Below are 26,080 nucleotides of genomic sequence, written 5' to 3'. Positions count from 1 at the left end.
GGCGACGGCAGCGAAACCACTCTGGAGGCCGTCGGCGAAGGCAGCGATACCACTCTGGAGACCGTCAGCGGCGTACGTGACAAGGACCCTCGGAGGGCCAGACTGGGAACCGGCAGCTGGACCGACGAGAAACCCTCGGGGGGCCGGACTGCGAACCGGCAGCTTGACCGACAAGGACCCTCCGGGAGCTGAACTGCGAACCGGCAGCTGGACCGACGAGGACCTTCCAGGGGCCCGACTGGGAACCGGCAACAGCGGCGGGGCCCCTCCGGGGGCAGAGCTGGAGCCGGGGGCCCCTCCGGGGGCAGAGCTGGAGCCGGGGGCCCCTCCAAGGGCGACGCTGGAGCTGGGGACCCCTCCAGGGGCAGAGCAGGAGCTGGGGGGCCCCTCCGGGGGCAGAGCTGGGTCCGGGGGCCCCTCGGGGGGCCTCTGGGAGCAGGACTGGGGACTGAACGGGACTCGGGACTGAGGACAGGACTGGACTTGGAACTGAGGACCCCTCGAGGGGTAGGATTGAGGACAGGACTGGACTCGGAATTGGGGACCCCACGGGGGGTAGGGCTGGAACTGGGGCTTCTTCGTGGAAAGAGACTGGGGACTGAACAAAACAAAGAGCTGGGGACTGAACTAAACAAAGGACTGGGGATCTTTCGGGGAGCTGAACTGGGGACGGAATTAAAAATGGGACTGGGGATTTCTCAGGGAACTGGGCTGGACCTGGGACTGAAAACGGGGGCAAGGAGACCACCACTGCAGGGGCGCCACCTAGTGTTGGGGTGGTGTTTCTCCTTCTCAGGGCTGGTGGAGAGGCGCTTAACCTCTTCTGGGTTCGGGAGGAGGCACTACGTCTCCTCAAGGCTGCCGAGGAGGCGCTACGCCCCCTTGAGGGTTCAGGGGAGGCGTTATGCCTCTTCAGGACTCGGGGGAGGCGTTTCGCCTCGTCAAGGACTCGGGGGAGGCGTTTCACCTCGTCAAAGCTCTTAGCTTCTTTAAAACTGCAGGAGAGGCGGGAAACCTCTTTAAAGCTGCAGGGGAAGCTCTTGGCTTCCTCAAGGCTGCAGCCCTTAGCTCCTTTAACACTGCAGGGGGAGCTTTCAGCTCCTTTAAGGCTGCGGGGGGAGCTTTTAGCTTTTTTTTAAGGCCACGGGAGGAGCTTTAAGCTCTGTCAAAGCTGCAGGGGGAGCTTTAAGCTCCAGCAAGGCTGCAGGGGGAGCTTTAAGCTCTGTCAAAGCTGCAGGGGGAGCTTCTGGTTCCTTTAAAGCTGCAGAGGGAGCTTCTGGTTCCTTTAAAGCTGCAGGGGGAGCTTCTGGTTCCTTTAAAGCTGCAGGGGGAGCTTCTGGTTCTTTTAAAGCTGCAGGGAGCGCATCTAGCTCCTTCAAGGCTACAGGGAAAGCTCTTGGCTTTCTTAAAGCTGCAGGGGAGGCTGGGAGCCTCAACGCTGCAGGGCCCACATGGACCGGAGAAGGGGCGATGGGCCCCACAGGAACAGAAAACGGGGCGATGGGCCCCACAGGAACAGAAAACGGGGCGATGGGCCCCACAGGAACAGAAGACGGGGCAATGGGCCCCACAGGAACAGAAGACGGGGCAATGGGCTCCACGGGAACAGAAAACGGGGCAGTGGGCCCCACAGGAACAGAAGACAGGGCAGTGGGCCCCACAGGAACAGAAGATGGGGCGATGGGCCCCGCAAAGACTGGTAACGGGACGGTGGCCCCCGAATGAACAGAAGACAAAGTGATGGTCCCCATACGGACAGGAGTCGGGGCGATGGCTCCCACAGGGACAGGAGAGAGGGAGGCGGCACGGAGCCTCTCCTCCACTAGGAGTGAAGCGGCACGGGGCCTCTCCTACACCAGGAGTGAAGCGGCACGGGGCCTCTCCTCCACCGGGAGTGAAGCGGCACGGGGCCTCTCCTCCACCGGGAGTGAAGCGGCATGGGGCCTCTCCTCGGCAGGAAGGAGGACGGCGTCGACCCGCTCGGCAACAGTGGCGGTGTTGACCCTCTCGGGAGGTGAGGTAGTGTAAGACCACTCCAATGCTGCAGGCGAGGTGGCATAGGGCCCCTCCAGCACTGCAGGTGAGGTGGCACAGGGCTCCTCCGGGACAGGGACGGGGAGCTACATTCCTTCCTGGCGCCGCGCTTTCGGCGGCCAGGTCTTCTGGCGCGTGGTTTTCCGGCTAGCGGGGAGACCGGGCCCGGTTGGCTACCAGGGGAGCCACCGGGGAACAGGCATGTCATTGGGAAATTACCAAATAAGTGAATCCTTGGAAGCGAGGGAGCAGAGCGACCGAGTCGGGGGGAGCGTTTGTGAGGGGGGCAGGGCCACCCTCCCATGCAAGAAACTTTTGAAATTTATAGGCTGAAATGGTGCATTCTGGTAAACTCTGACACCGAGAATTCTTTAAACATGAAGGCTTAAAAAATGCCTGTATGGGACCTTCTAGGCACCCCCCAAAAACAGCACAAAGTCATGTTAATGTGATGAAACCAAATATTTATACTGGATTCAAATTTGAATGAGCCACATGAAGTCATCACTATGTGTGCTTTCCGATAGACCATGGGAGTGAGCCTCTTCTGTTGAGGAACTTGTGGGGCAATGCCACTGGGTTGTTGCAAGTACACACTACTGATCCCGTATGTGTAGTCCTGTTGTTGCGTCAGGGTTAGGAACAAAAAGGCAGCAACTGGGGCAGAATCCTGACAGATTTGTCCCGATGCTCTGTGGTGTATCTTAGGACAACATCACAACTGTGGATGCTGCACAGCTCTCCCTCATTTCACCACATTCCACCAAGTAGTGATGCACTCCATCAGCACCTCCTTCAAGTAGCTTATCAGATAAGAAAAATTTGTTTAGAGACATAATATAAATATGGCTAAGAATAATGGAGGGCCTTGGTATCATGAATTATGTCTCTCTTTAGAGTGGACATGTACGGGGCAAGGCACTCATCCAACACCATGTGACAATTTTGCCGTCTCTATGGGGATGGCAGCAGGGTTCCTCAGACTCTCCACCAACTCCTGTCTACACTACAACTGCCACTATTTCAAAGGACTTGCCAGATCTTGTCATGTGCAAGTTTAAGACTGGCTGTAAGACACCTTGCAAATACTGCATGCAGAGGCTGCTCTGCATGTCTTTCTGTAGATGTCATGGCTCATGTTCCCATCGTTGTGCAGACATCTAAATAGACAATCATCTTTGTGATGTATTTACACCAAGCTATTAGTCTTCATCAGTAAAAAATTGTAGGTATGGCATTGCCTACTTCTAAAATGTGAACATATACTCATGGAAATAAATGTTAGACCACCCTTGTTTTCCTCAATTTCTTGTTCATTTTAATTCCTGGTACCACTAAAGGTACATTTGTTTGGACAAATATAATGACAACAACAAAAATAACTCATGAGAGTTTAATTTCAGAGCTGGTATCAGACATTTTCCATGATTTTCTTGATAACCAAAATAACACATCCATCTAGAATCACAACACAGAGTGCTACATTAATAGACAACATTTTTACAAATGTAATTAACAAAGAAGTCAAGAGTGGATTGATTATAAATGATAGAACTTATCATCTGCCAGTGTTTGCAGTTATACAGAGCCACAGTAGTGAAAAGATACGTGCTGTAGAGTACAAAACAATAAGACATAAAACTGAGCACGCAATTAACTCATTTAAATCAGATCTCATGAGCCATGACTGGGGTAAAGTCTATGTGGAAGATGTTGACGAAGCATATGATACATTTCTGTCCATAATAGCTGCTCTGTATGATAAACACTGTCCTCTGGTAACAAAAGTAGTAAACCAGAAAGCTGCTGAAAAATCTTGGCTTACAAACGATATATTAAGTTCATGTAAAAAAAAAAACCAATTAATATATAAAGAGTTTTTAATGAAGAGAACAAATGAAGCAGAATTGAAATATAAGACATACAAAAATAAGCTGACAAGGATTATAAGAGACAGCAAAAAGATTTATTACAATAAATTACTGGGAAAAAAACAAGGATAACATCAGACATACATGGAAACTACTGAATGAAATTACTAGAAACAGAGATGGGGAAAAAAGGATATTCAAATTATTTTGTAACCCCAAAAAATGAGATTATAAATTATATGACTTCGGCCTCAAAGGAATTTAATGAATATTTTGTCAGTGTTGGTCCTGCTTTAGCAAGAGACATAAGTTTGGGTGACAGAAATGAGGTCGAAAGTAAAAACATACAAGTTACTGAACCCATGTTTTTAAAAGGAACAAATGAAAAAGAAATTATTGATATTGTGAAAAGTTTTAAGGGTAAGAAATCTACAGATTGTGATGGTATTGACATGTCATTGGTTAAGCAAATAATTGACTGTGTGGTAAAACCCTTTATGCATGTATGCAGAGCTCGATTTAGACGGTCGCCAGTGAACATCTGGGGTAGTTTCAGTCTGGGTGGAACAGGGAGAATGAACCAGGTCATGTACAGCACTACTCTGGAAAACACTCTTCTGTCGCCATCTGCGACGTTTTTAGTCGCAAATGGCGACCCGGCGACCGTCCAAGTCGAGCGCTCGGGTGGGCTGAACCGCGTATCATGTTTTCTTCATGGAGGCAGCAAATTCGTATGATGTCATCAATCTCCTATCATCGCGGCGATCTGGCGACCGTCTAAATCGAGCACTGTGTACGCAACCAATCCCTGAAAACTGGTGTTTTTCCATGGAAAATGAAAACAGCGAAAGTCATACCCTGTTATAAGGCAGGAGATTGTCACATTCTCTCTAATTATAGACCAGTTTCTTTGCTTTCACAATTTTCAAAAATAATGGAAAAAATATTTTACGTAAGACTTCATCACTAAACATAACATACTTTATGATATGGATTTAGGAGAAACAGGAGTACCTCAATGGCACTCATGGAATTTGTGGAAGAGATATCAACTGCTGTAGAAAAATGGAAATATGCAGTGGGAGTGTTCTTAGATTTAAAAAAAGCTTTTGATACGGTTGATCACAACCTGTTAATAAAACTGCAGAAATATGGGATATGAGGACGAGCACCTGCATGGATTATTAGTTATTTGAATAACAGAAATCAGTATGTACAAATGGGCTCGGCAATATCACAACTTCTAAGAGTAAAGTGTGGGGTTCCTCAGGGCTCAGTATTGGGACCATTGTTGTTTATTTTATGTATCAATATCTGTGAAGTCTCTGGTTCATTACAATGTATGCTATTTGCTGATGATACTAATTTGTTCTGTTGTGGGGACAATTTGGAAAAACTTTTGGATGAAGTAGGTGATGAGCTAAAAAAAAATTGAAGAGCTGGTTTGATTCAAATAAACTAACATTAAATTTAGCCAAAACAAAATTTATAGTATTTGGAAACAGTCCAACCTGCTCAACCAAAAAACTCATAACAAATGATGTAAAGATTGAAAGAGTATCTGAAATCAAATTTCTTGGTGTTATAATAGATGAGAAATCACACATTAACTATATAAAAGGAAAAATAGCAAAGTCAGTGGCAATTTTACATAAAGTCAAATATTTCCTAAATAAATCTTCATTATACATTTTGTACTGCTCCTTCATACTCCCGTACCCGAATTATTGTGTGGAGGTTTGGGGGAACGCATACAAAACAAATACACGGTCTATATTTATCCTACAGAAAAGAGCAATAAGAATTAAAGCTGCAAGCAGCGATGGACGGGTCCTCGCATCCACGCTGGTCGGCGAATCCATGCACGTTCACCAGGTGGCACTGTGACTGAGAGTGTGTGTCGGCCTCTGAATCACATTTGGACCAGAGTTTAATCACACGTAAAATTTCAGCCAGATTGGAGCATGTTCAGAGCAGTTATAGAGCATTTCCTGCCCATCCACCACCAGGTGGCGCTGTAACTCAGAGTGTATTTCAAACAGTGGATGTGATGAGGGTTGGACTCTGATCACTCATGTAAAGTTTCAGGCTGATTTGACCATGTAGAGTCCAGTTATACAGCATTTCCTGTCCATCCAACAGGTGGCGCTGCAACTGAGAGTGTCTGTTGGCCTGTAGATGTGATCAGGATTGGATTGTGATCACACATGGAAAGTTTGAGGCAGATTGGAGCATGCAGAGGAGAGTTATACAGCAGTTGATGTTTCTAGGCGAAGCATCAAAACTCTAATGGTCGCCATGGCCACACCATTTGGCTTCTGGTTAAACTTTTGATAACTTTTCATCACCAAGTCCTGCTGTGTGGACTGACAAAATTTCAGGTCTCCTGGAATTATCCCCTAGGAGGTATTAACTCTCAAAAATGAGAAAAATCATCAAAAATCTTACAATTAATCCAAGATGGCCGACTTCCTGTTGGGTTTAGGACATGGCTCCAAGAGGCTTTTTTGTGCGTCCTGATGTGCTCTATAAGCCTCCCAAATTTCATGGATGTAGGTGAAACGTGCTGGGGGGGCTGTTTGTTAAAAATACTGTAGGGGGCGCTATAGCATGTGCAGTGCCGAGATGTGTACGGTGTCGTTGCTTGGGTCGATGGTGATGTGTGTGGTAATTTTTGTGAGCATTGGAGTATTTCTAACCTGTCAAACAGCACTTTGCTTTGCATGGCGATATTTGGTTGCTACGGCAACAGCGTTGCATGAAATGTCACACCCGTCACAGTGTGGGATTGTCAAGAGGTGAAGACTCGACTGACCAATTTCCAGCATGATATCACCAAGTTTGGGGCCATTGTACCTGACAATATAAGGCCTTAAACTTACTATTACCAACAGGTGGCGCTATGACTTTTTCAGAATTTATGAGTGTGGATGTGTTCAGACTGGACCTGGTGTCCATCATGTGAAGTTTGGGGCAGATAGGATCTTGTTCAGCTGAGATATGAATCGTTAAATTTTCATGGCGAAACATCGAAATTGGTTTGGCCGCCACAGACACGCCCTTTGATGACAAGTCACCATTTTCACTGGGATGCATCATCAATGTGTTTAGGCTGTTGTCACTGCATTTGAAGTGAATATGATCAACCGGGTAACAATAGGGCATGAAAGTGTAAAAGATGTCTATTTCCTGAAACCACAAGGTGGCGCTATGACTGTCAATGAATATCCCTATGTGGATGACATCAGGACAGGACTGTCATCATACATGTAAAGTTTCAGGCAGATTGGAGCATGTTGAGAAGAATTAGACACCACTTCCTGTTTCATGGCGAAGGATCAGTTGTTTGAGGCTCTGCCATGGCCACACCTTTTGGCTTCTGGTTGAGTTTTTGATAACTTTTCATCAGAAAGGTCTGGTGCATGTACTGGCCAAATTTCAGTTCTCTCAGACTTATCCACTAAGAGCTATAAATTTTGACAAATGTACAGCAAATTCAAGATGGCCGACTTCCTGTTGGGTTTAGGGCGTGGCTGTGATTGACTTTTTGGTGTGTCCTGATGTGGTGCATATGCCCACCAAATATTGTAGCTGTAAATGAAACATTGTGGAAGTTGGCCTAATGACCACTTTTTCAATTTTGCAGGTGGCGCGATAGAGCCATTTTGCCACGCACATGCGCAACTCCCATAAAATATCAAATTTTTCGCCAGTCCTGATGTGCATGCCAAATTTCACGCGTTTTGGAGTATGATAAGGCCGCCAAAAAGCCAATTTACTTTACGGGAGAAAAAAAAATATATATATATATATAATAATAATAATAATAATAATAAACCCTAGGGTTTCAATAGGGTCCTTGGCACCGCTGGTGCCTTGGACAGTCGGTGCCCTGGCACCGCCTGTCCTTCGCACCCTCGGTGCTCGGACCCTAATTAAAGCTGCAAGCAGCGATGGACGGGTCCTCGCATCCACGCTGGTCGGTGAATCCACGCACGTCCACCAGGTGGCGCTGTGACTGAGAGTGTATGTCGGCCTCTGAATCGCATCTGGACCAGAGTCCAATCATACATGTAAAATTTCAGCCAGACTGTAGCATGTTCAGAGCAGTTATAGAGCATTTCCTGTCCATCCACCAGGTGGCGCTGTAACTCAGAGTGTATTTCACACAGTGGATGTGATGAGGGTTGGACTCTGATCACTCATGAAAAGTTTCAGGCTGATTTGATCATGTAGAGGCCAGTTATACAGTATTTACTGTCCCTCCAACAGGTGGCGCTGCGACTGAGAGTGTCTGTTGGCCTGTAGATGTGATCAGGATTGGATTGTGATCACACATGGAAAGTTTGAGGCAGATTGGAGCATGCAGAGGAGAGTTATACAGCAGTTGATGTTTCGTGGCGAAGCATCAAAACGCTGATGGTCGCCATGGCCACGCCATTTGGCTTCTGGTTAAACTTTTGATAACTTTTCCAAACCAAGTCCTGCTGTGTGGACTGACAAAATTTCAGGTCTCCTGGAATTATCCCCTAGGAGGTATTAACTCTCAAAAATGAGAAAAATCATCAAAAATCTCACAATTAATCCAAGATGGCCGACTTCCTGTTGGGTTTAGGACATGGCTCCAAGAGGCTTTTTTGTGCGTCCTGATGTGCTCTATAAGCCTCCCAAATTTCATGGATGTAGGTGAAATGTGCTGGGGGGGCTGTTTGTTAAAAATACTGTAGGGGGCGCTATAGCATGTGCAGTGCCGAGATGCATACGGTGTCGTTCCTTGGGTCGATGGTGATGTGTGTGGTAATTTTAGTGAGCATTGGAGTATTCCTAACCTGTCAGAAAGGGCTTTGTTTTTCATAGCGATATTTGGTTGCTGCGGCAACAGCGTTGCATGAAATGTCACAGCCTTCATAGTGTGTGATTGTCAAGAGGTGAAGACTCAACTGACCAATTTCCAGCATGATATCACCAAGTTTGGGGCCATTGTACCTGAAAATATAAGGCCTTAAACTTACTATTACCAACAGGTGGCGCTATGACTTTTTCAGAATTTATGAGTGTGGATGTGTTCAGACTGGACCTGGTGTCCATCATGTGAAGTCTGAGGCAGATAGGATGTTGTTCAGCTGAGATATGAATCGTTAAATTTTCATGGCGAAACATCGAAATTGGTTTGGCCGCCACAGACACGCCCTTTGATGACAAGTCACCATTTTCACTGGGATGCATCATCAATGTGTTCAGGCTGTTGTCACCGCATTTGAAGTGAATATGATCAACCGGGTAACAATAGGGCATGAAAGTGTAAAAGATGTCTATTTCCTGAAACCACAAGGTGGCGCTATGACTGTCAATGAATATCCCTATGTGGATGACATCAGGACAGGACTGTCATCATACATGTAAAGTTTCAGGCAGATTGGAGCATGTTGAGAAGAATTAGACACCACTTCCTGTTTCATGGCGAAGGATCAGTTGTTTGAGGCTCTGCCATGGCCACACCTTTTGGCTTCTGGTTGAGTTTTTGATAACTTTTCATCAGAAAGGTCTGGTGCATGTACTGGCCAAATTTCAGTTCTCTCAGACTTATCCACTAAGAGCTATAAATTTTGACAAATGTACAGCAAATTCAAGATGGCCGACTTCCTGTTGGGTTTAGGGCGTGGCTGTGATTGACTTTTTGGTGTGTCCTGATGTGGTGCATATGCCCACCAAATATTGTAGCTGTAAATGAAACATTGTGGAAGTTGGCCTAATGACCACTTTTTCAATTTTGCAGGTGGCGCTATAGAGCCATTTTGCCACGCACATGCGCAACTCCCATAAAATATCAAATTTTTCGCCAGTCCTGATGTGCATGCCAAATTTCACGCGTTTTGGAGTATGATAAGGCCGCCAAAAAGCCAATTTACTTTACGGGAGAAAAAAAATAAAAAATTAAAGCTGCAAGCAGCGATGGACGGGTCCTCGCATCCACGCTGGTCGGCGAATCCATGCACGTTCACCAGGTGGCACTGTGACTGAGAGTGTGTGTCGGCCTCTGAATCACATCTGGACCAGAGTTTAATCACACGTAAAATTTCAGCCAGATTGGAGCATGTTCAGACTAGTTATACAGCATTTCCTGCCCATCCACCACCAGGTGGCGCTGTAACTCAGAGTGTATTTCAAACAGTGGATGTGATGAGGGCTGGACTCTGATCACTCATGAAAAGTTTCAGGCTGATTTGATCATGTAGAGGCCAGTTATACAGCATTTATTGTCCCTCCAACAGGTGGCGCTGCAACTGAGAGTGTCTGTTGGCCTGTAGATGTGATCAGGATTGGATTGTGATCACACATGGAAAGTTTGAGGCAGATTGGATCATGCAGAGGAGAGTTATACAGCAGTTGTTGTTTCATGGCGAAGCATCAAAACTCTAATGGTCGCCATGGCCACGCCATTTGGCTTCTGGTTAAACTTTTGATAACTTTTCATCACCAAGTCCTGCTGTGTGGACTGACAAAATTTCAGGTCTCCTGGAATTATCCCCAAGGAGGTATTAACTCTCAAAAATGAGAAAAATCATCAAAAATCTCACAATTAATCCAAGATGGCCGACTTCCTGTTGGGTTTAGGACATGGCTCCAAGAGGCTTTTTTGTGCGTCCTGATGTGCTCTATAAGCCTCCCAAATTTCATGGATGTAGGTGAAACGTGCTGGGGGGCTGTTTGTTAAAAATACTGTAGGGGGCGCTATAGCATGTGCAGTGCCGAGATGCATACGGTGTTGTTCCTTGGGTCAATGGTGATGTGTGTGGTAATTTTTGTGAGCATTGGAGTATTCCTAACCTGTCAGAAAGGGCTTTGTTTTTCATGGCGATATTTGGTTGCTACGGCAACAGCGTTGCATGAAATGTCACACCCTTCACAGTGTGTGATTGTCAAGAGGTGAAGACTCGACTGACCAATTTCCAGCATGATATCACCAAGTTTGGGGCCATTGTACCTGAAAATATAAGGCCTTAAACTTACTATTACCAACAGGTGGCGCTATGACTTTTTCAAAATTTATGAGTGTGGATGTGTTCAGACTGGACCTGGTATCCAGCATGTGAAGTCTGAGGCAGATAGGATGTTGTTCAGCTGAGATATGAATCGTTAAATTTTCATGGCGAAACATCGAAATTGGTTTGGCCGCCACAGACACGCCCTTTGATGACAAGTCACCACTTTCACTGGGATGCATCATCAATGTGTTTAGGCTGTTGTCACTGCATTTGAAGTGAATATGATCAACCGGGTAACAATAGGGCATGAAAGTGTAAAAGATGTCTATTTCCTGAAACCACAAGGTGGCGCTATGACTGTCAATGAATATCCCTATGTGGATGACATCAGGACAGGACTGTCATCATACATGTAAAGTTTCAGGCAGATTGGAGCATGTTGAGAAGAATTAGACACCAATTCCTGTTTCATGGCGAAGGATCAGTTGTTTGAGGCTCCGCCATGGCCACACCTTTTGGCTTCTGGTTGAGTTTTTGATAACTTTTCATCAGAAAGGTCTGGTGCATGTACTGGCCAAATTTCAGTTCTCTCAGACTTATCCACTAGGAGCTATAAATTTTGACAAATGTACAGCAAATTCAAGATGACCGACTTCCTGTTGGGTTTAGGGTGTGGCTGTGATTGACTTTTTGGTGTGTCCTGATGTGGTGCATATGCCCACCAAATATTGTAGCTGTAAATAAAACATTGTGGAAGTTGGCCTAATGACCACTTTTTCAATTTTGCAGGTGGCGCTATAGAGCCATTTTTCCACACATATGCGCAACTCCCATAAAATATCAAATTTTTCGCCAGTCCTGATGTGCACGCCAAATTTCACGCGTTTTGGTTCATGATAAGGCCGCCAAAAAGGCAAGTAATTTCCCGAGGAGCGATTAAGTTTGAAAAATTTACAGCAAATTGAAGATGGCCGACTTCCTGTTGGGTTTAGGGCGTGGCTGTAATTGACTTTTTGGTGTGTCCAGATGTTCTGCATATGCCCACCAAATATTGTAGCTGTACATGAAACATTGTGGCAGTTGGCCTAATGACTACTTTTTCAAGTTTGCAGGTGGCGCTATAGAGCCATTTTTCCACGCACATGCGCAACTCCCATAAAATATCAAATTTTTCGCCAGTCCTGATGTGCATGCCAAATTTCACGCGTTTTGGAGTATGATAAGGCCGCCAAAAAGCCAATTTACTTTACGGGAGAAAAAAAAAAAAAATAATAATAATAATAATAATAAACCCTAGGGTTTCAATAGGGTCCTTGGCACCGCTGGTGCCTTGGACAGTCGGTGCCCTGGCACCGCCTGTCCTTCGCACCCTCGGTGCTCGGACCCTAATAATAATAATTAAAGCTGCAAGCAGCGATGGACGGGTCCTCGCATCCACGCTGGTCGGCGAATCCATGCACGTCCACCAGGTGGCGCTGTGACTGAGAGTGTGTGCTGGCCTCTGAATCACATCTGGACCAGAGTTTAATCACACGTAAAATTTCAGCCAGATTGGAGCATGTTCAGACTAGTTATACAGCATTTCCTGCCCATCCACCACCAGGTGGCGTTGTAAATCAGAGTGTATTTCACACAGTGGATGTGATGAGGGTTGGACTCTGATCACTCATGAAAAGTTTCAGGCTGATTTGATCATGTAGAGGCCAGTTATACAGCATTTACTGTCCCTCCAACAGGTGGCGCTGCGACTGAGAGTGTCTGTTGGCCTGTAGATGTGATCAGGATTGGATTGTGATCACACATGGAAAGTTTGAGGCAGATTGGAGCATGCAGAGGAGAGTTATACAGCAGTTGATGTTTCATGGCGAAGCATCAAAACGCTGATGGTCGCCATGGACACGCCATTTGGCTTCTGGTTAAACTTTTGATAACTTTTCATCACCAAGTCCTGCTGTGTGGACTGACAAAATTTCAGGTCTCCTGGAATTATCCCCTAGGAGGTATTAACTCTCAAAAATGAGAAAAATCATCAAAAATCTCACAATCAATCCAAGATGGCCAACTTCCTGTTGGATTTAGGGCATGGCTCCAAGAGGCTTTTTTGTGCGTCCTGATGTGCTCTATAAGCCTCCCAAATTTCATGGATGTAGGTGAAACGTGCTGGGGGGGCTGTTTGTTAAAACTACTGTAGGGGGCGCTATAGCATGTGCAGTGCCGAGATGCATACGGTGTTGTTCCTTGGGTCAATGGTGATGTGTGTGGTAATTTTTGTGAGCATTGGAGTATTCCTAACCTGTCAGAAAGGGCTTTGTTTTGCATGGCGATATTTGGTTGCTACGGCAACAGCGTTGCATGAAATGTCACACCCTTCACAGTGTGTGATTGTCAAGAGGTGAAGACTCGACTGACCAATTTCCAGCATGATATCACCAAGTTTGGGGCCATTGTACCTGAAAATATAAGGCCTTAAACTTACTATTACCAACAGGTGGCGCTATGACTTTTTCAAAATTTATGAGTGTGGATGTGTTCAGACTGGACCTGGTGTCCAGCATGTGAAGTCTGAGGCAGATAGGATGTTGTTCAGCTGAGATATGAATCGTTAAATTTTCATGGCGAAACATCGAAATTGGTTTGGCCGCCACAGACACGCCCTTTGATGACAAGTCACCATTTTCACTGGGATGCATCATCAATGTGTTTAGGCTGTTGTCACTGCATTTGAAGTGAATATGATCAACCGGGTAACAATAGGGCATGAAAGTGTAAAAGATGTCTATTTCCTGAAACCACAAGGTGGCGCTATGACTGTCAATGAATATCCCTATGTGGATGACATCAGGACAGGACTGTCATCGTACATGTAAAGTTTCAGGCAGATTGGAGCATGTTGAGAAGAATTTATTTTTATTTATTTATTTATTTCATTTATTTAATCAGGGACAATGCACAATAAACATTAATCCATATAAGGAAAATATGCATGTGCCAGGTTATAGCACAAAGAGCTAATTTCCACCTGTAGTCCCTGGACTAATTAGTGGACCAATGGTGGACTAATTAGACACCAATTCCTGTTTCATGGCGAAGGATCAGTTGTTTGAGGCTCCGCCATGGCCACACCTTTTGGCTTCTGGTTGAGTTTTTGATAACTTTTCATCAGAAAGGTCTGGTGCATGTACTGGCCAAATTTCAGTTCTCTCAGACTTATCCACTAGGAGCTATTAATTTTGACAAATGTACAGCAAATTCAAGATGGCCGACTTCCTGTTGGGTTTAGGGCGTGGCTGTAATTGACTTTTTGGTGTGTCCTGATGTTTTGCATATGCCCACCAAATATTGTAGCTGTACATGACACATTGTGGCAGTTGGCCTAATGACTACTTTTTCAACTTTGCAGGTGGCGCTATAGAGCCATTTTGCCACGCACATGCGCAACTCCCATAAAATATCAAATTTTTCGCCAGTCCTGATGTGCATGCCAAATTTCACGCGTTTTGGAGTATGATAAGGCCGCCAAAAAGCCAATTTACTTTACGGGAGAAAAAAATAATAATAATAATAATAATTAAAGCTGCGAGCAGCGTTGAACGGGTCCTCGCATCCTTGCTGGTCGGCGACCCCAAGCATTTCCACCAGGCAATGCTGCGACTGAGAGTGTATTTAGGCCCATGAATGTCACAAAGGCTGGATTCTGAGCACACAGGTCAAATTTCAGGCAGATTGGAGCATGGACAGGCTTTTTATGCAGCACTTTGTGTCCATCCACCAGGTGGCACTTTCTCTGTAACTGTATATTGGTCTATGAAACTCATAAGGACCGGTCTCTGATCAAACATGTAAAGTTTCAGGCAAATTGCAGCATTTACAGGGGATTTACACAAGATGTCCTGCTTCATGGCGTAACATTGTAGTTCAGTTGGCCGCCATGGCCACGCCCTTTGAGTTTTGTGAACAATTTTCACAAATACTCAACCTGAAGGCGTGTAGTATATATTGTCCCAATTTCAGGTGTTTTGGAGCTATTGCCTGTGAGAAATCAATTGTTGAAAATGATCAAAAACAGCAAAAATCTGACATTTAATTCAAAATAGCGGACTTCCTATTGGGTTTAGAGAATGACTCCAAGAGACTTTTTTGTTTGCAATGAGGTGCTACATATGCATGCCAAATTTCATAGTCATAGGTGAAAGTCTGTGTGGAGGCTATTTTTAAAAATTCTGTAGGGGGCGCTATGACACATACTGTGGATGTATTTTGGCCTATAAATGTGATCAGGACAGGACTGTGTTCCATCATGTGAGGTCTGAGGTAGACTGGAGCATGCAGAGGACAGTTAGATAGCACTTGATGTTTCATGGCAAACCATCAAAATTCTGGAGGTCGCCATGTCCACACCCTTTAACTCTGGAAGAATCTTTTAATAACTTTTGATCATAACATTGTGTTGTATATCCTGGCAAAATTTCAGGTCTCTAGCAGTTAAAGAGGAGTTCGCTCTCAAAAATTAAAAAATAGAGAAAATTTGTCCACTTAATTCAAAATGGCGGACTTCCTGTTGGGTTTAGGGGATGGCTCCAAGAGGCTTTTTTGTGCGTTCTGATGTGCTCTATATGTCTCCAAAATTTTGAGGATGTAGGTGAAACGTGCTGCCGGGGCTGTTTATTAAACATACTGTAGGGGGCGCAATAGCACATGCCCTGCAGAGATGTATACATTCTTATTCCTGGAGACGACAGTGATGTGTGTGTAAATTTTGGTGAGCTGTTGAGCATTCTAAGCCTGTCAAAAAGTACTTTGTTTGTCACAACAACAACGCGTTGCCACGGCAACAGCATTTCATCAAATATCAAAATCTTCACACTGTGGTATTGTCTGGGGTGAAGAATCAGCTGATCAATTTTCAGAATGATATGACAAAGTTTGGAGCAATGATGTGTGCAAATGTAATTTCTAAACTGCTTGTTACCAAGAGGTGGCGCTATGACTTTTTCTAAATTTTTCAGTGTGGTTGTCCTCAAACTGGTTCTGGTGTCCAGCACATGAAGTTTGGGGCAGATAGGATCCTTTGCAGCTGAGATATGAACACTTCAATTTTCATGGTGAAACATCAAACTTTGCCGTCCCGCCACAGACACGCCTTTTCATCACACGTCACCATTTTTTCTGTGCTTCATCATCAATGTGTTCAGGCTTATGTCACAACATCTGAGGTGAATCTGAGCAACAGGCTAAGAATAGTACATGAAAGTCTAAAAAATGTCAAATTCTTGATACCACAAGGTGGCGCTGTGACTGTGAATGAATCTTGCTGTATGGATGTCATCAACGCAGGTCTGTGATCATACATGTAAAGTTTCATTCAGATCGGAGCATGTTCAGGAGAGTTAGACAGCATTTCCTGTTTCATGGCGAAGGATCAAATTTCGACAGGCCGCCACGACCACACCCTTTAACTATGGAGGAAGATTTTGATAACTTTTTCCCAGGAAGGTCTGCTGTATGTACTGGCAAAATTTCAGATCGCTCAGACTTTTCCCCGAGGAGGAGTTCATCACAGATTTTGTACAGTTAACGCATGATGGCGCACTTCCTGTTGGGTGTAGAGCATGGCTGTGATTGACTTTTTTGTGTTTCCGGATGTGCTGCATATGCCTCCCAAATTTTTTAGCTCTCGGCCAAATTCCCTCCGAGTTGGCCTAATACCACTTTTTAAAATTTTGTAGGGGGCGCTATGGAGCCATTTTGCCACACACCTCCACATGCCCTAAAAAATATGAAATTTTTCGCCAGTTCTGATGTGTGTGCAAATTTTCATGACTTTTCGAGCATGTTCAGGCCCTGAAAAATGCAGTTGTTTTGGCAGAATAATAATAATAAATAAAAAACCCTAAGGTTCCAATAGGGTCCTTCGGCACCGTTGGTGCTCGGACCCTAATAATAAACCCTAGGGTTTCAATAGGGTCCTTGGCACCGCTGGTGCCTTGGACAGTCGGTGCCCTGGCACCGCCTGTCCTTCGCACCCTCGGTGCTCGGACCCTAATAATAATAAACCCTAGGGTTTCAATAGGGTCCTTGGCACCGCTGGTGCCTTGGACAGTCGGTGCCCTGGCACCGCCTGTCCTTCGCACCCTCGGTGCTCGGACCATAATAAACCCTAGGGTTTCAATAGGGTCCTTGGCACCGCTGGTGCCTTGGACAGTCGGTGCCCTGGCACCGCCTGTCCTTCGCACCCTCGGTGCTCGGACCCTAATAATAAACCCTAGGGTTTCAATAGGGTCCTTGGCACCGCTGGTGCCATGGACAGTCGGTGCCCTGGCACCGCCAGTCCTTCGCACCCTCGGTGCTCGGACCCTAATAATAAACCCTAGGGTTTCAATAGGGTCCTTGGCACCGCTGGTGCCTTGGACAGTCGGTGCCCTGGCACCGCCTGTCCTTCGCACCCTCGGTGCTCGGACCCTAATAATAATAATAAACCCTAGGGTTTCAATAGGGTCCTTGGCACCGCTGGTGCCTTGGACAGTCGGTGCCCTGGCACCGCCTGTCCTTCGCACCCTCGGTGCTCGGACCCTAATAAACCGTAGGGTTTCAATAGGGTCCTACGGCACCGTTGGTGCCTTGGACAGCTGGTGCCCTTGCACCGCCTGTCCTCGGCACCTCGGTGCTCGGACCCTAATAATAATAAACCCTAGGGTTTCAATAGGGTCCTTGGCACCGCTGGTGCCTTGGACAGTCGGTGCCCTTGCACCGCCTGTCCTTCGCACCCTCGGTGCTCGGACCCTAATAATAAACCCTAGGGTTTCAATAGGGTCCTTGGCACCGCTGGTGCCTTGGACAGTCGGTGCCCTGGCACCGCCTGTCCTTCGCACCCTCGGTGCTCGGACCCTAATTATGAACAAACCCACCTACTGTCATGGTTATGGTCTTGCTTCTGCCTTTTTGTCACCTTTCCTTCCTTTCCTCATTTCTGCCCTTCTGTGTGGTTTGGTTTGTGTGTCTCTGTCTCCCTCTGTCTGCTGTCTTCCTCTTCTGTCTCTCTCCCTGTCGCTCGTCCCTTGGCTTTATGACTTGATTACTGCATTACTCTCAGCTGCTGCAATCAGCTCAACCTCTGTCACCTGGTCCACTCCTCAGCCATTTAAGTCCTCTGTTTCCCTCTGCATTTGCCGGTTCATTGTTCTCCAACCCCACACGCTGCCACAGATCTGTTTGGACTACGCATGTTTTTGGACCCTTGCTGTTCTTTCCCCCTTCATGGAATTTCCCCACTGGACTGTGCTGTTGGATTTCCTCAATTAATGTTTGCTCCTTCGTTTGAGTTTCCCTGTCGTAAGTATTTACCCTCTGCTTTGCTGTTTTGAATCTAATTGAGTCACAGCACTAGTTTATTTGGTTTTGCTTCGCTGCCTCAGTTTAGTCACCGTATTTGGAGTTAATTTGGTTTTTGCCCTGCTGTCCCTGTCTAGTCTTTTTACGTCACTGGCTCCAAAAAATCCAAAACGGCGACCAGGAAGTAGCAAAATCCGGGCTTCATTTTCTCGGCGTTGAAACCAATGGGTGACGTCACGGTTAGTTTATGCCTGTGCAGTCAGAGGAGGAGAGAAGGTGTTTAGTTGCTGGGTTGGCAGTACTGTGCGGTTCAGCCACTGTTTATAGACAATAAAGGCTGCAGTGTTCTTCGATACGGCTGGGCTCCTGTGTCTTTGCCTCTACGGCTGCTGATGAAGTGAAGGGGGGTAACCCCAGGCTTCCTGACCACGGTCGGGGGCCGAACAGGAAGGGTTAACACTGTGATTAGGGCCGCTGCACTGTCATTTTGACAGATAACGCCATGTGCGTTTGTTTTTATCAACTGGGTGCCTATCTAGGTTAATTTATGTCTTCCCACCTCAGCCGTACTTTCCCGTCGATTGACCAGTTCCCGTCTATTGCGCATGCGCGTTCCCGTCTATTGCGCGCACGCATGTGCAGGAGGACCTGCCGTTACGCTGAAAAAAATCCTGGCGAGAACCCTGAATATGAAACTTCACTGTGTCTCAGTAAAAGGAGTTCCACTATGGAACAGCTGCAGTGATGAACTGAAATTGTGCAAAACAATAGGTAGGCTGAAATACATCTTTAAAACGGAAATATTAAACAGATACAGAATGGAAAGAGAAGAGAAAACAAGGGTAATAAAAAATCAGTAACATCGGGGGTGTTGTATATCCTGTGATGTTGTTTTTTTTTGTATTTTATGCTGTTATTTCTTTGATTCCGCTGCTGTTTTTGTTTTGTTGTTAACTAATGACTGGCCATGACCTGAACAGTGTTTCAGGGTGAATTTAGTGATGCATTTTGATAAGGAATAAGGGGTGGGACAAGATAAGTTCTTTTACTTCTTCCTACACCCTCTTTCGAACAAAATCTGGTTATGAAATTGATTATTGGTAGTACAAAAAAATGCTGTCATAGCTACAATTTTATTTTATTTTGTTGTATATGTATACATTATACATATATGTATGTATTTTTATTTTTATCCAAGTTCGAAATAAACCAATATGAATGAAATCACTTCAGTTCTTCCATCAGTATCTATAGCATTGTGCTGCCAAAAAACAGCTTTTAGGGTTCCATGTTTTCTTTTCTGTCTGTTTTAGTCCCATGATCCACATGGGAGTTAGTACTGATCCATAACCATTGTTTCTGATGACTGCAGCATGCATTTTGGCATGCTCTCTACCAGCTTCTGACATTGTTGTGCTGTCACAGCAGCTCATTCCTGTTGCATGAATTCTAACTAATCTGCTTTGTTTTGGGGCTTGTGGTTCTCCATTTAGCGTTTGATGATTTTCCACAGGTTTTCAGTTGGATTTAGATCTGGTGATTGAGCAGCCAAGGCATGGTTCCAATGTTCTGGTTCTTCATCCAGGCTTTACCTGACCTTGTCGTGTGGCAAAGGTCATTGCCTTGTTGGAAAATCCAGTCATTGAAAGTAGGAATGAGTTTTCCACCTGATAGAAGAAGACTGTTTTCCAGAGTAGTGCTGTACATGACCTGGTTCATTCTCCCTGTTCCACCCAGACTGAAACTACCCCAGATGGTCACTGATCCACCCCCATGTTTTACTGTAGAGACAGACAGTCTGGTTTGTAGCTTCTCCAGGCCAGGAAGTTGTCTGGAGTGGGCATCAAGTGAAAATTGGAGTCATCATTGAAGAGAACCTTAGTCCAACCATCAACAGTCAAGTCCCATTTCTCCACAGTCTCCACTCATTTTTACGGTCTCTGGAGGTCTGAGGATGATTCCTGACGGGAACAGATGAGTGACGGTCATCTGCTGGGTAGAAAGACGTTTCCTGACCAGCTAGCAGTTTGGTAGAACCATGTCGGGCTTGTTTTTTTCTTGGTGTAATGAAGGGCTGTCTTGGAGGTCTTCAGTTTCTTCGCTGCTTGTCTCTCACTCATGCCAATTTCCAGAAGGACCAAGATAGCTGCCTTTGTGGCTTCACATAATTCTTCAGTTTTAGGTGTTATGTGAGAGCTGACGACTTCTGAGTTGTGCTACGGTTTGAATGTCAGCAGGAAACCACTCCAGACCTTTGCATGTGCAGTGCTGCTGATGACATGAAATGTCCTCTTAGATACCCTGGGAATACAATGAAGCTTAAGCATGTCAGATAAGACACAAAATACTCTGATATACCAGGGAATACAATGAAGCCAGAGGATGTCAAATAAAATAATAATAAATAATATGACATAGTAAGACAAGTATTATGGAATTAGTTGCATTTTTTGTCATGTTCATTGCGTTCTTCAGGTAGTGAACCTTTCGTTGTACCAGGCATTAAAATGAACAAGAAACTGAAGAAAACAAGGGAGGTCTAATCATTTTTTTCTATGACAGTAGTTATGAACTTGTCTCACTACTCAGTTTGTTAGCATCCATAACACACATATTCAACACTTTAAGTTGTATTTATTAAATTATTGAGTTTTAATTCGACTGTGTTTTTGGTATGTGTTTTTTAATAAATTGCATATTTTACCTTCAGTTGTCATGGTGAGGAGAATATCTTTTTTTTTAGTCTTGTAATCCATTTTACTCAATTTCTTGACCCCAAAAATGTGCACTTTAACACCAAATTTGTTAATATAGCGATAACAGAAGCAAAGATATGGACCTCTCAAGGATGGTCGGCGGCCATTTTAAAAATGGCCGCCAAAGCGTGATCTCACTTGTGTCTTGGGATAAATTTTACTTGTATGACCCTAAGGTACTTCCATACATCATGATTTGAAGTCAAAAGTCACTTAACCTCCCTACTTTCTGAGCCGTCCACCACTTTATCCTCAGTTCAGCTGCCTCTGCAGAGCTGCATCTCTCCAGCCAATGTTACCTGGCTTTGCTTGGATCATCTGTCCAACTGGAGCAACTTCACACATTTCAAATAAGAAATTAATGACTGATATTACAGTCATATGTTTCTCACTTTTTGTGAAGATTTCATTGTTCCTCTTCTCCTCCTCAGCTCCTCCATCAGACTCTCCTCCTGCCGATCACCTGTAACATCAAACATCTTCATTAGGATACCACTCCATACACAAGTGCCAGAGTGTCCTATATGTTCATCAGCCAACACAGAGGACACATTTCAACTCAATAGTTCACTTTTAGCTCTTTTCAATTTCACCTAAAAGTCATACAAATGAACTTAAACCGTTAAAAATATGGAACACAGACAGAAAACAGGCATGGAAAAAGAGAATAAAGAGAATATAAAGATGCTGCTGCAGGTGATTCAAGGCAGAAATGCTGGTAGAAAACTGTTCATGTTGTAAGTTCCTGTATGCATTTTACTGCTCAGTTACCCTCAATAAAGCCATTTATTTCTAGTTCAGTATATAGACAGCTCTCACTCTGTTCTTTGTATTCTCCCATAGACTGCTTTGCACTCTGCGTCACCTGTACCTTCAGAGCTCTGAAGAAAAGAACAACAGACAACTTGGATTCCTCTGATTTATTGCAAAGAACAAAAAGGTTTTGCCTCCAACAGCTTGTTATGAAAATGATTGCATTAGATGATTGAATGTTCTTATTTATTGTAATACTGTGTGACGTATGCTAAAAGAGGAACGAGGACATGAGCTGCTTGCACAGGAATTTGATGGATAACAAACCAGTGTGAACCCACTGCCTGTAGCGACCTAGAGAGAACACGTACCAAGATGCGGTTGCCGTTCCCATCTATTGTGCGCGCGCGTGCAGGAGGACCTGCCGTTACGCTGAAAAAAAAAATCCTGGCGAGAACCCTGCTCTACCCCCTCCCAACTCGCACACTTGCCCCATACACTGACTGCATGGACACCTCCACTTTTAAGGAACTGAAACTATCTGTTTAGGACTGTCCACACAGCCCATCTTGCTCCCCCCCCCCCCCGATCTCTCCTGTCTGCAGCTCAGCACAGGTTCCTGATCAGGAAGTGGAAAAGCAGATGTCAGCCTCTAACTGTTGCTAACATCCCATTGTGCAATCTTTTGGACAATGTGTACAGACTTATTAAAAAAACCCAATCTATTCTGAGTTTAATCTTTACGGTGAACACTTGACCCTAGTTCACTTAACTCCTGACTTCTCACCTCATTACAAAGTTAAAACCCTCTTATTTTAACAGTTATCAAAACTCTTAAAAGCATTCCCATTTCATAAAGCATAAGTTCTATCAAGCACATCAGTTTCTATGGTAACCAAAAACATCACTTTTCACAGTGAGCTGCTGTTCTGACCTGGTTACTTCTTAAACCAAGATTATCAAAACTCTTTCTGAAACCTATAAAATCAGTAAAAAGGACATATTTAAAGAAACAACCAACTTATGTATAAAGAAAAGACATTTTCCCAAAAAATAATCAACCCTTCATTCTTTCTGAATGAGGCTCTCTTCTGATTTCTACATTGTTTCAACATTAAAGAATGTAAGAATAGACGCTTGGTTAGTTCAAACTCATTCATTAGGTTATGGCATAATCTGATCCTAAATCACAGGTTATAACATCACAATGTTCCCTTATTTAGCTGTTGTTCTGTCAGAGTCTCCCCTTTGTGGCTGATTCTGGGATCTCATGTCTCCATGCTTCACAACACTTACTACAAATTCACACCATACATACCTCTTTAACAAGGCACTGCATACCACTTTGAAGGGTCAACCTCCTGCTTGATGAAATGGCTGCTTTATACAACCGCAAGAGAAAAAAACCTAAACTGAGCTGCATGTTTTCAAAAGGATAATGTGAATCAGTTTTTAGCCTGTCTCCATCATCTAATATATCACACAAGTGAGTAAGAGTGTGAGAAAGAGGTATTTAGGGTCCTTCTACTTGAAATTCCATTTACGTTATGAAGCATTTCTACAAAGAACCAAAAAGTCGAGTACAATATTAAAAAAAAGACACAGGGATTGGATCTAACAAATAGGCAAGTAACTAACGATTATTTTGATAATCGGTCGATTATTTTTTTTAATTAACCGGTTTATTCACTTATATTTTAGTTTTGCCTTTATTTTCCAATGTAACATATTAATAAAGGGCCTATGTCATTCAACGTACATTTTAAGAGCTTTTAACCATGTTACAATGTCCTAAATTCTTCAAAAACTTATCCAGAGTTGTATTTTAGTATGTCTCAATTAGCAGCAATCAAACACTGACTCATCAACACACACATACTCATACAACCATCCAACGTCACAAGATCTTAAATGAAGTTCCACCAAGGCAACATTTATACTTTAAAAACATCTTTCCTGTAGAGAAGCATTTTCTGGGCACCATTTATTTTAAGCTGTACTACAATAATATCACAAGTAAGGGCTCCAAAAGTAGTGAACTAAATTTAAGGTAGTAATTTGAGAACAGAAAGAAAACAGAAGCAATTTTACTATTAACTGCATTTCATTTTTTCCAACCCCCCCACACACACACACACACACACACACACACACACACACACACACACACACACACAGATTTCACCTGAGAACGAGTTTTACAGCTTATTAACATGCTGTGAAACTGTAAACAAAACTCAAAATAAAGTGTCATTTCAGGATCCTAAATGGAAGTCACATTTTTAAGAGTTAAAAAAACTGAATATTTAGAGAAAACAAGTGCATTTTACAAATAATGTAAACATTAGTCTAATGAATGAATCATGAACTTTGCATTGCAGTGCAAAAATGTTAGCATGTCCACATGCTCTGGGCTAAGGCTAGCTCTCTTTTTAGAGGCTATATTCCCTGCTGCAGAAAACAGCCGCTCTGCTGGTGTAGTAGTGCTTGGTATACAGAGGTAGGACTTTGCTCACCTTGACAAAAAGGGGTACTTCACCTCATTTGACTTCCACCACTGTAACGACTTTTCTCCCTTGGAAACTGGCTTCTCACCGAAGTACGTGAGGACCTCCTGTCAGACTTTCCCAGTGAGTACACAGCCGCTGAGCGTGAGTCAGGCTGAATCCCAAACCGCCCCCCACACACTCCCCCTCCACTACCGAGTGTCACTCCAAAAGAAGTCACACTCGCAGCTGTGGAGGGCACCTATTATTGAAGGGGGAGGGTATAAATACGATCGTCAGGAATGGGATGCCCTGTCGCCTCACCGGAAAACGGAAGACGTCATCGCCATGGTAACAGAAAGACGCCTACTGTCATGGCTGTAGCGCTGTGGCACAGGTTGCAACTAACAAGGATCGCTGCTGCTTCCAGAAGACGAAAGTGTCCCACTTTTTTTTCACTCACATGTTTTCCAATCCTATTATCTGGCATTTCAGATCCAACAAATGAATGAATGAATTCTGTCAGTTGTGTTCAAATTTTAAGGTGTCAGGGGGTGCACAATTAAATCAAACGTCAGCAGAGAAGAAGATTTGTTTCTTTTGTTTTATCTTTTTACACCACTATTTTTGTGATGTTCTGTCAGTGTGAAAAAGGCGTGGGAGAAATAAAGGACGCATGTGGAACTCACATCGATATGTTGTTTCCTCCTCCATTTCAACGTTGCACTTCCTGAAAAAGTTGTCCAGAGTGAGCATCGATGCAGACTCGCTGTTTAAGGGCTGAACAGTCCACTCTCCCTCCGCACTACGCGGTTTGGGACGGCCCTTAATATGGAGGACCCTCCGCGGGAACGCGCAAACGGAGGGGTAGTGTGTAGGGGGCGGTTTGGGATTCAGCCATGGATTGACGCAGAGCTTGTTAACATATTCCGATACACTAGGTGGCGCTGTTCTGCTGTGCATTGGTTTGGATACTAGAGTAAACAAAACTTTATTGGCAACCGCTACAAATCCAGACTCGGTCCTCGATCCCAAATATTGATGTGGCGTGCGAAGTGCCCGACAAAATGTCAAAAACCTGCCCAGAGCTGCTGAGAGAAGCAGCGAATTTGATTGAGGAAGCTCTGAGCAGAACTCCTCCGGCTCCGGCGGCTCAGTCACAGCAGATACCAGCTGCTCAATCACGTACACCTGTCCAAGGTAAGCTAATTAACTTAATGTTAGCCAGGTGTGCCACTAATCAGTGACTCGGGACACATATGTAGGTTAAATTATATAGCTGTTTGGAGTTGGATCGAAAATGTATTTGCGGTAGACTCATTAGCCTACTGCGTGCTTCGTGTGTAGGCTACATGTTCAGTGTAAATGATGGGAGCTTAAAACGAGTTCGCTAATCGGCAGAATAGTGATAGTTGTCATGTGTAGTTATAATAGTCTCCGCTAGGAGCGCTACCACATGTATTACTGGTATGTCACCTGTTATGAAGTTAGAGCAAGAACACACAGTAAAAAAGAAAGCCAGCCTTAAGCACGTCCTGTCTCTGCGGTCTTCTTTAACTATCTTCATCTCAACAACATAAAACATATGTGACATGGTGTCAGAAGTGAACGATGGAGCAACTAAAGCCACCAAACGGTTTGTGCCTCGAAGGAAATCTGGCGGAGAACTGGAAAACGTGGATCCAGAAGTTCGAGTTGTACCTCATTGCTAGCGGTATCTCGGAGAAGTCACAAAAAGTACAATGCGCTACTTTTCTACATGTGGCCGGAGACGAAGCGATAAAGGTATTTAATACAATGGTCTTTGATGATGAAGAAGAGGAAGACATAGAAGTGCTAAAAGAGAAGTTTCGTGCATACTGCGA

General features: G+C 44.5%; 1 protein-coding gene across 5 annotated transcripts in view; it reads right to left on the bottom strand.

Annotated features, from left to right (window-relative positions):
* Positions 1–24,553, bottom strand: part of LOC127536166 (zinc finger protein OZF-like) — a 66,723-nt gene extending 42,170 nt beyond the window's left edge. For all 5 annotated transcript variants that reach the window (XM_051955790.1, XM_051955792.1, XM_051955793.1 and 2 more), the window contains exons 1-2: positions 24,246–24,553; positions 21,369–21,439 (exon numbers count right to left, since the gene is read on the bottom strand). In XM_051955790.1, the coding sequence (XP_051811750.1) occupies positions 21,369–21,416 (48 nt within the window). In that variant the 5' untranslated portion in view covers positions 21,417–21,439; positions 24,246–24,553. The remainder of the gene's footprint in view (positions 1–21,368; positions 21,440–24,245) is intronic.
* Between the last annotated feature and the right edge of the window lie 1,527 nt (positions 24,554–26,080).

The sequence above is a fragment of the Acanthochromis polyacanthus genome, chromosome 11 (assembly GCF_021347895.1).
Source record: "Acanthochromis polyacanthus isolate Apoly-LR-REF ecotype Palm Island chromosome 11, KAUST_Apoly_ChrSc, whole genome shotgun sequence".
Taxonomy (NCBI): domain Eukaryota; kingdom Metazoa; phylum Chordata; class Actinopteri; family Pomacentridae; genus Acanthochromis; species Acanthochromis polyacanthus.
This window is presented reverse-complemented; position numbering and strand designations above follow the sequence as displayed.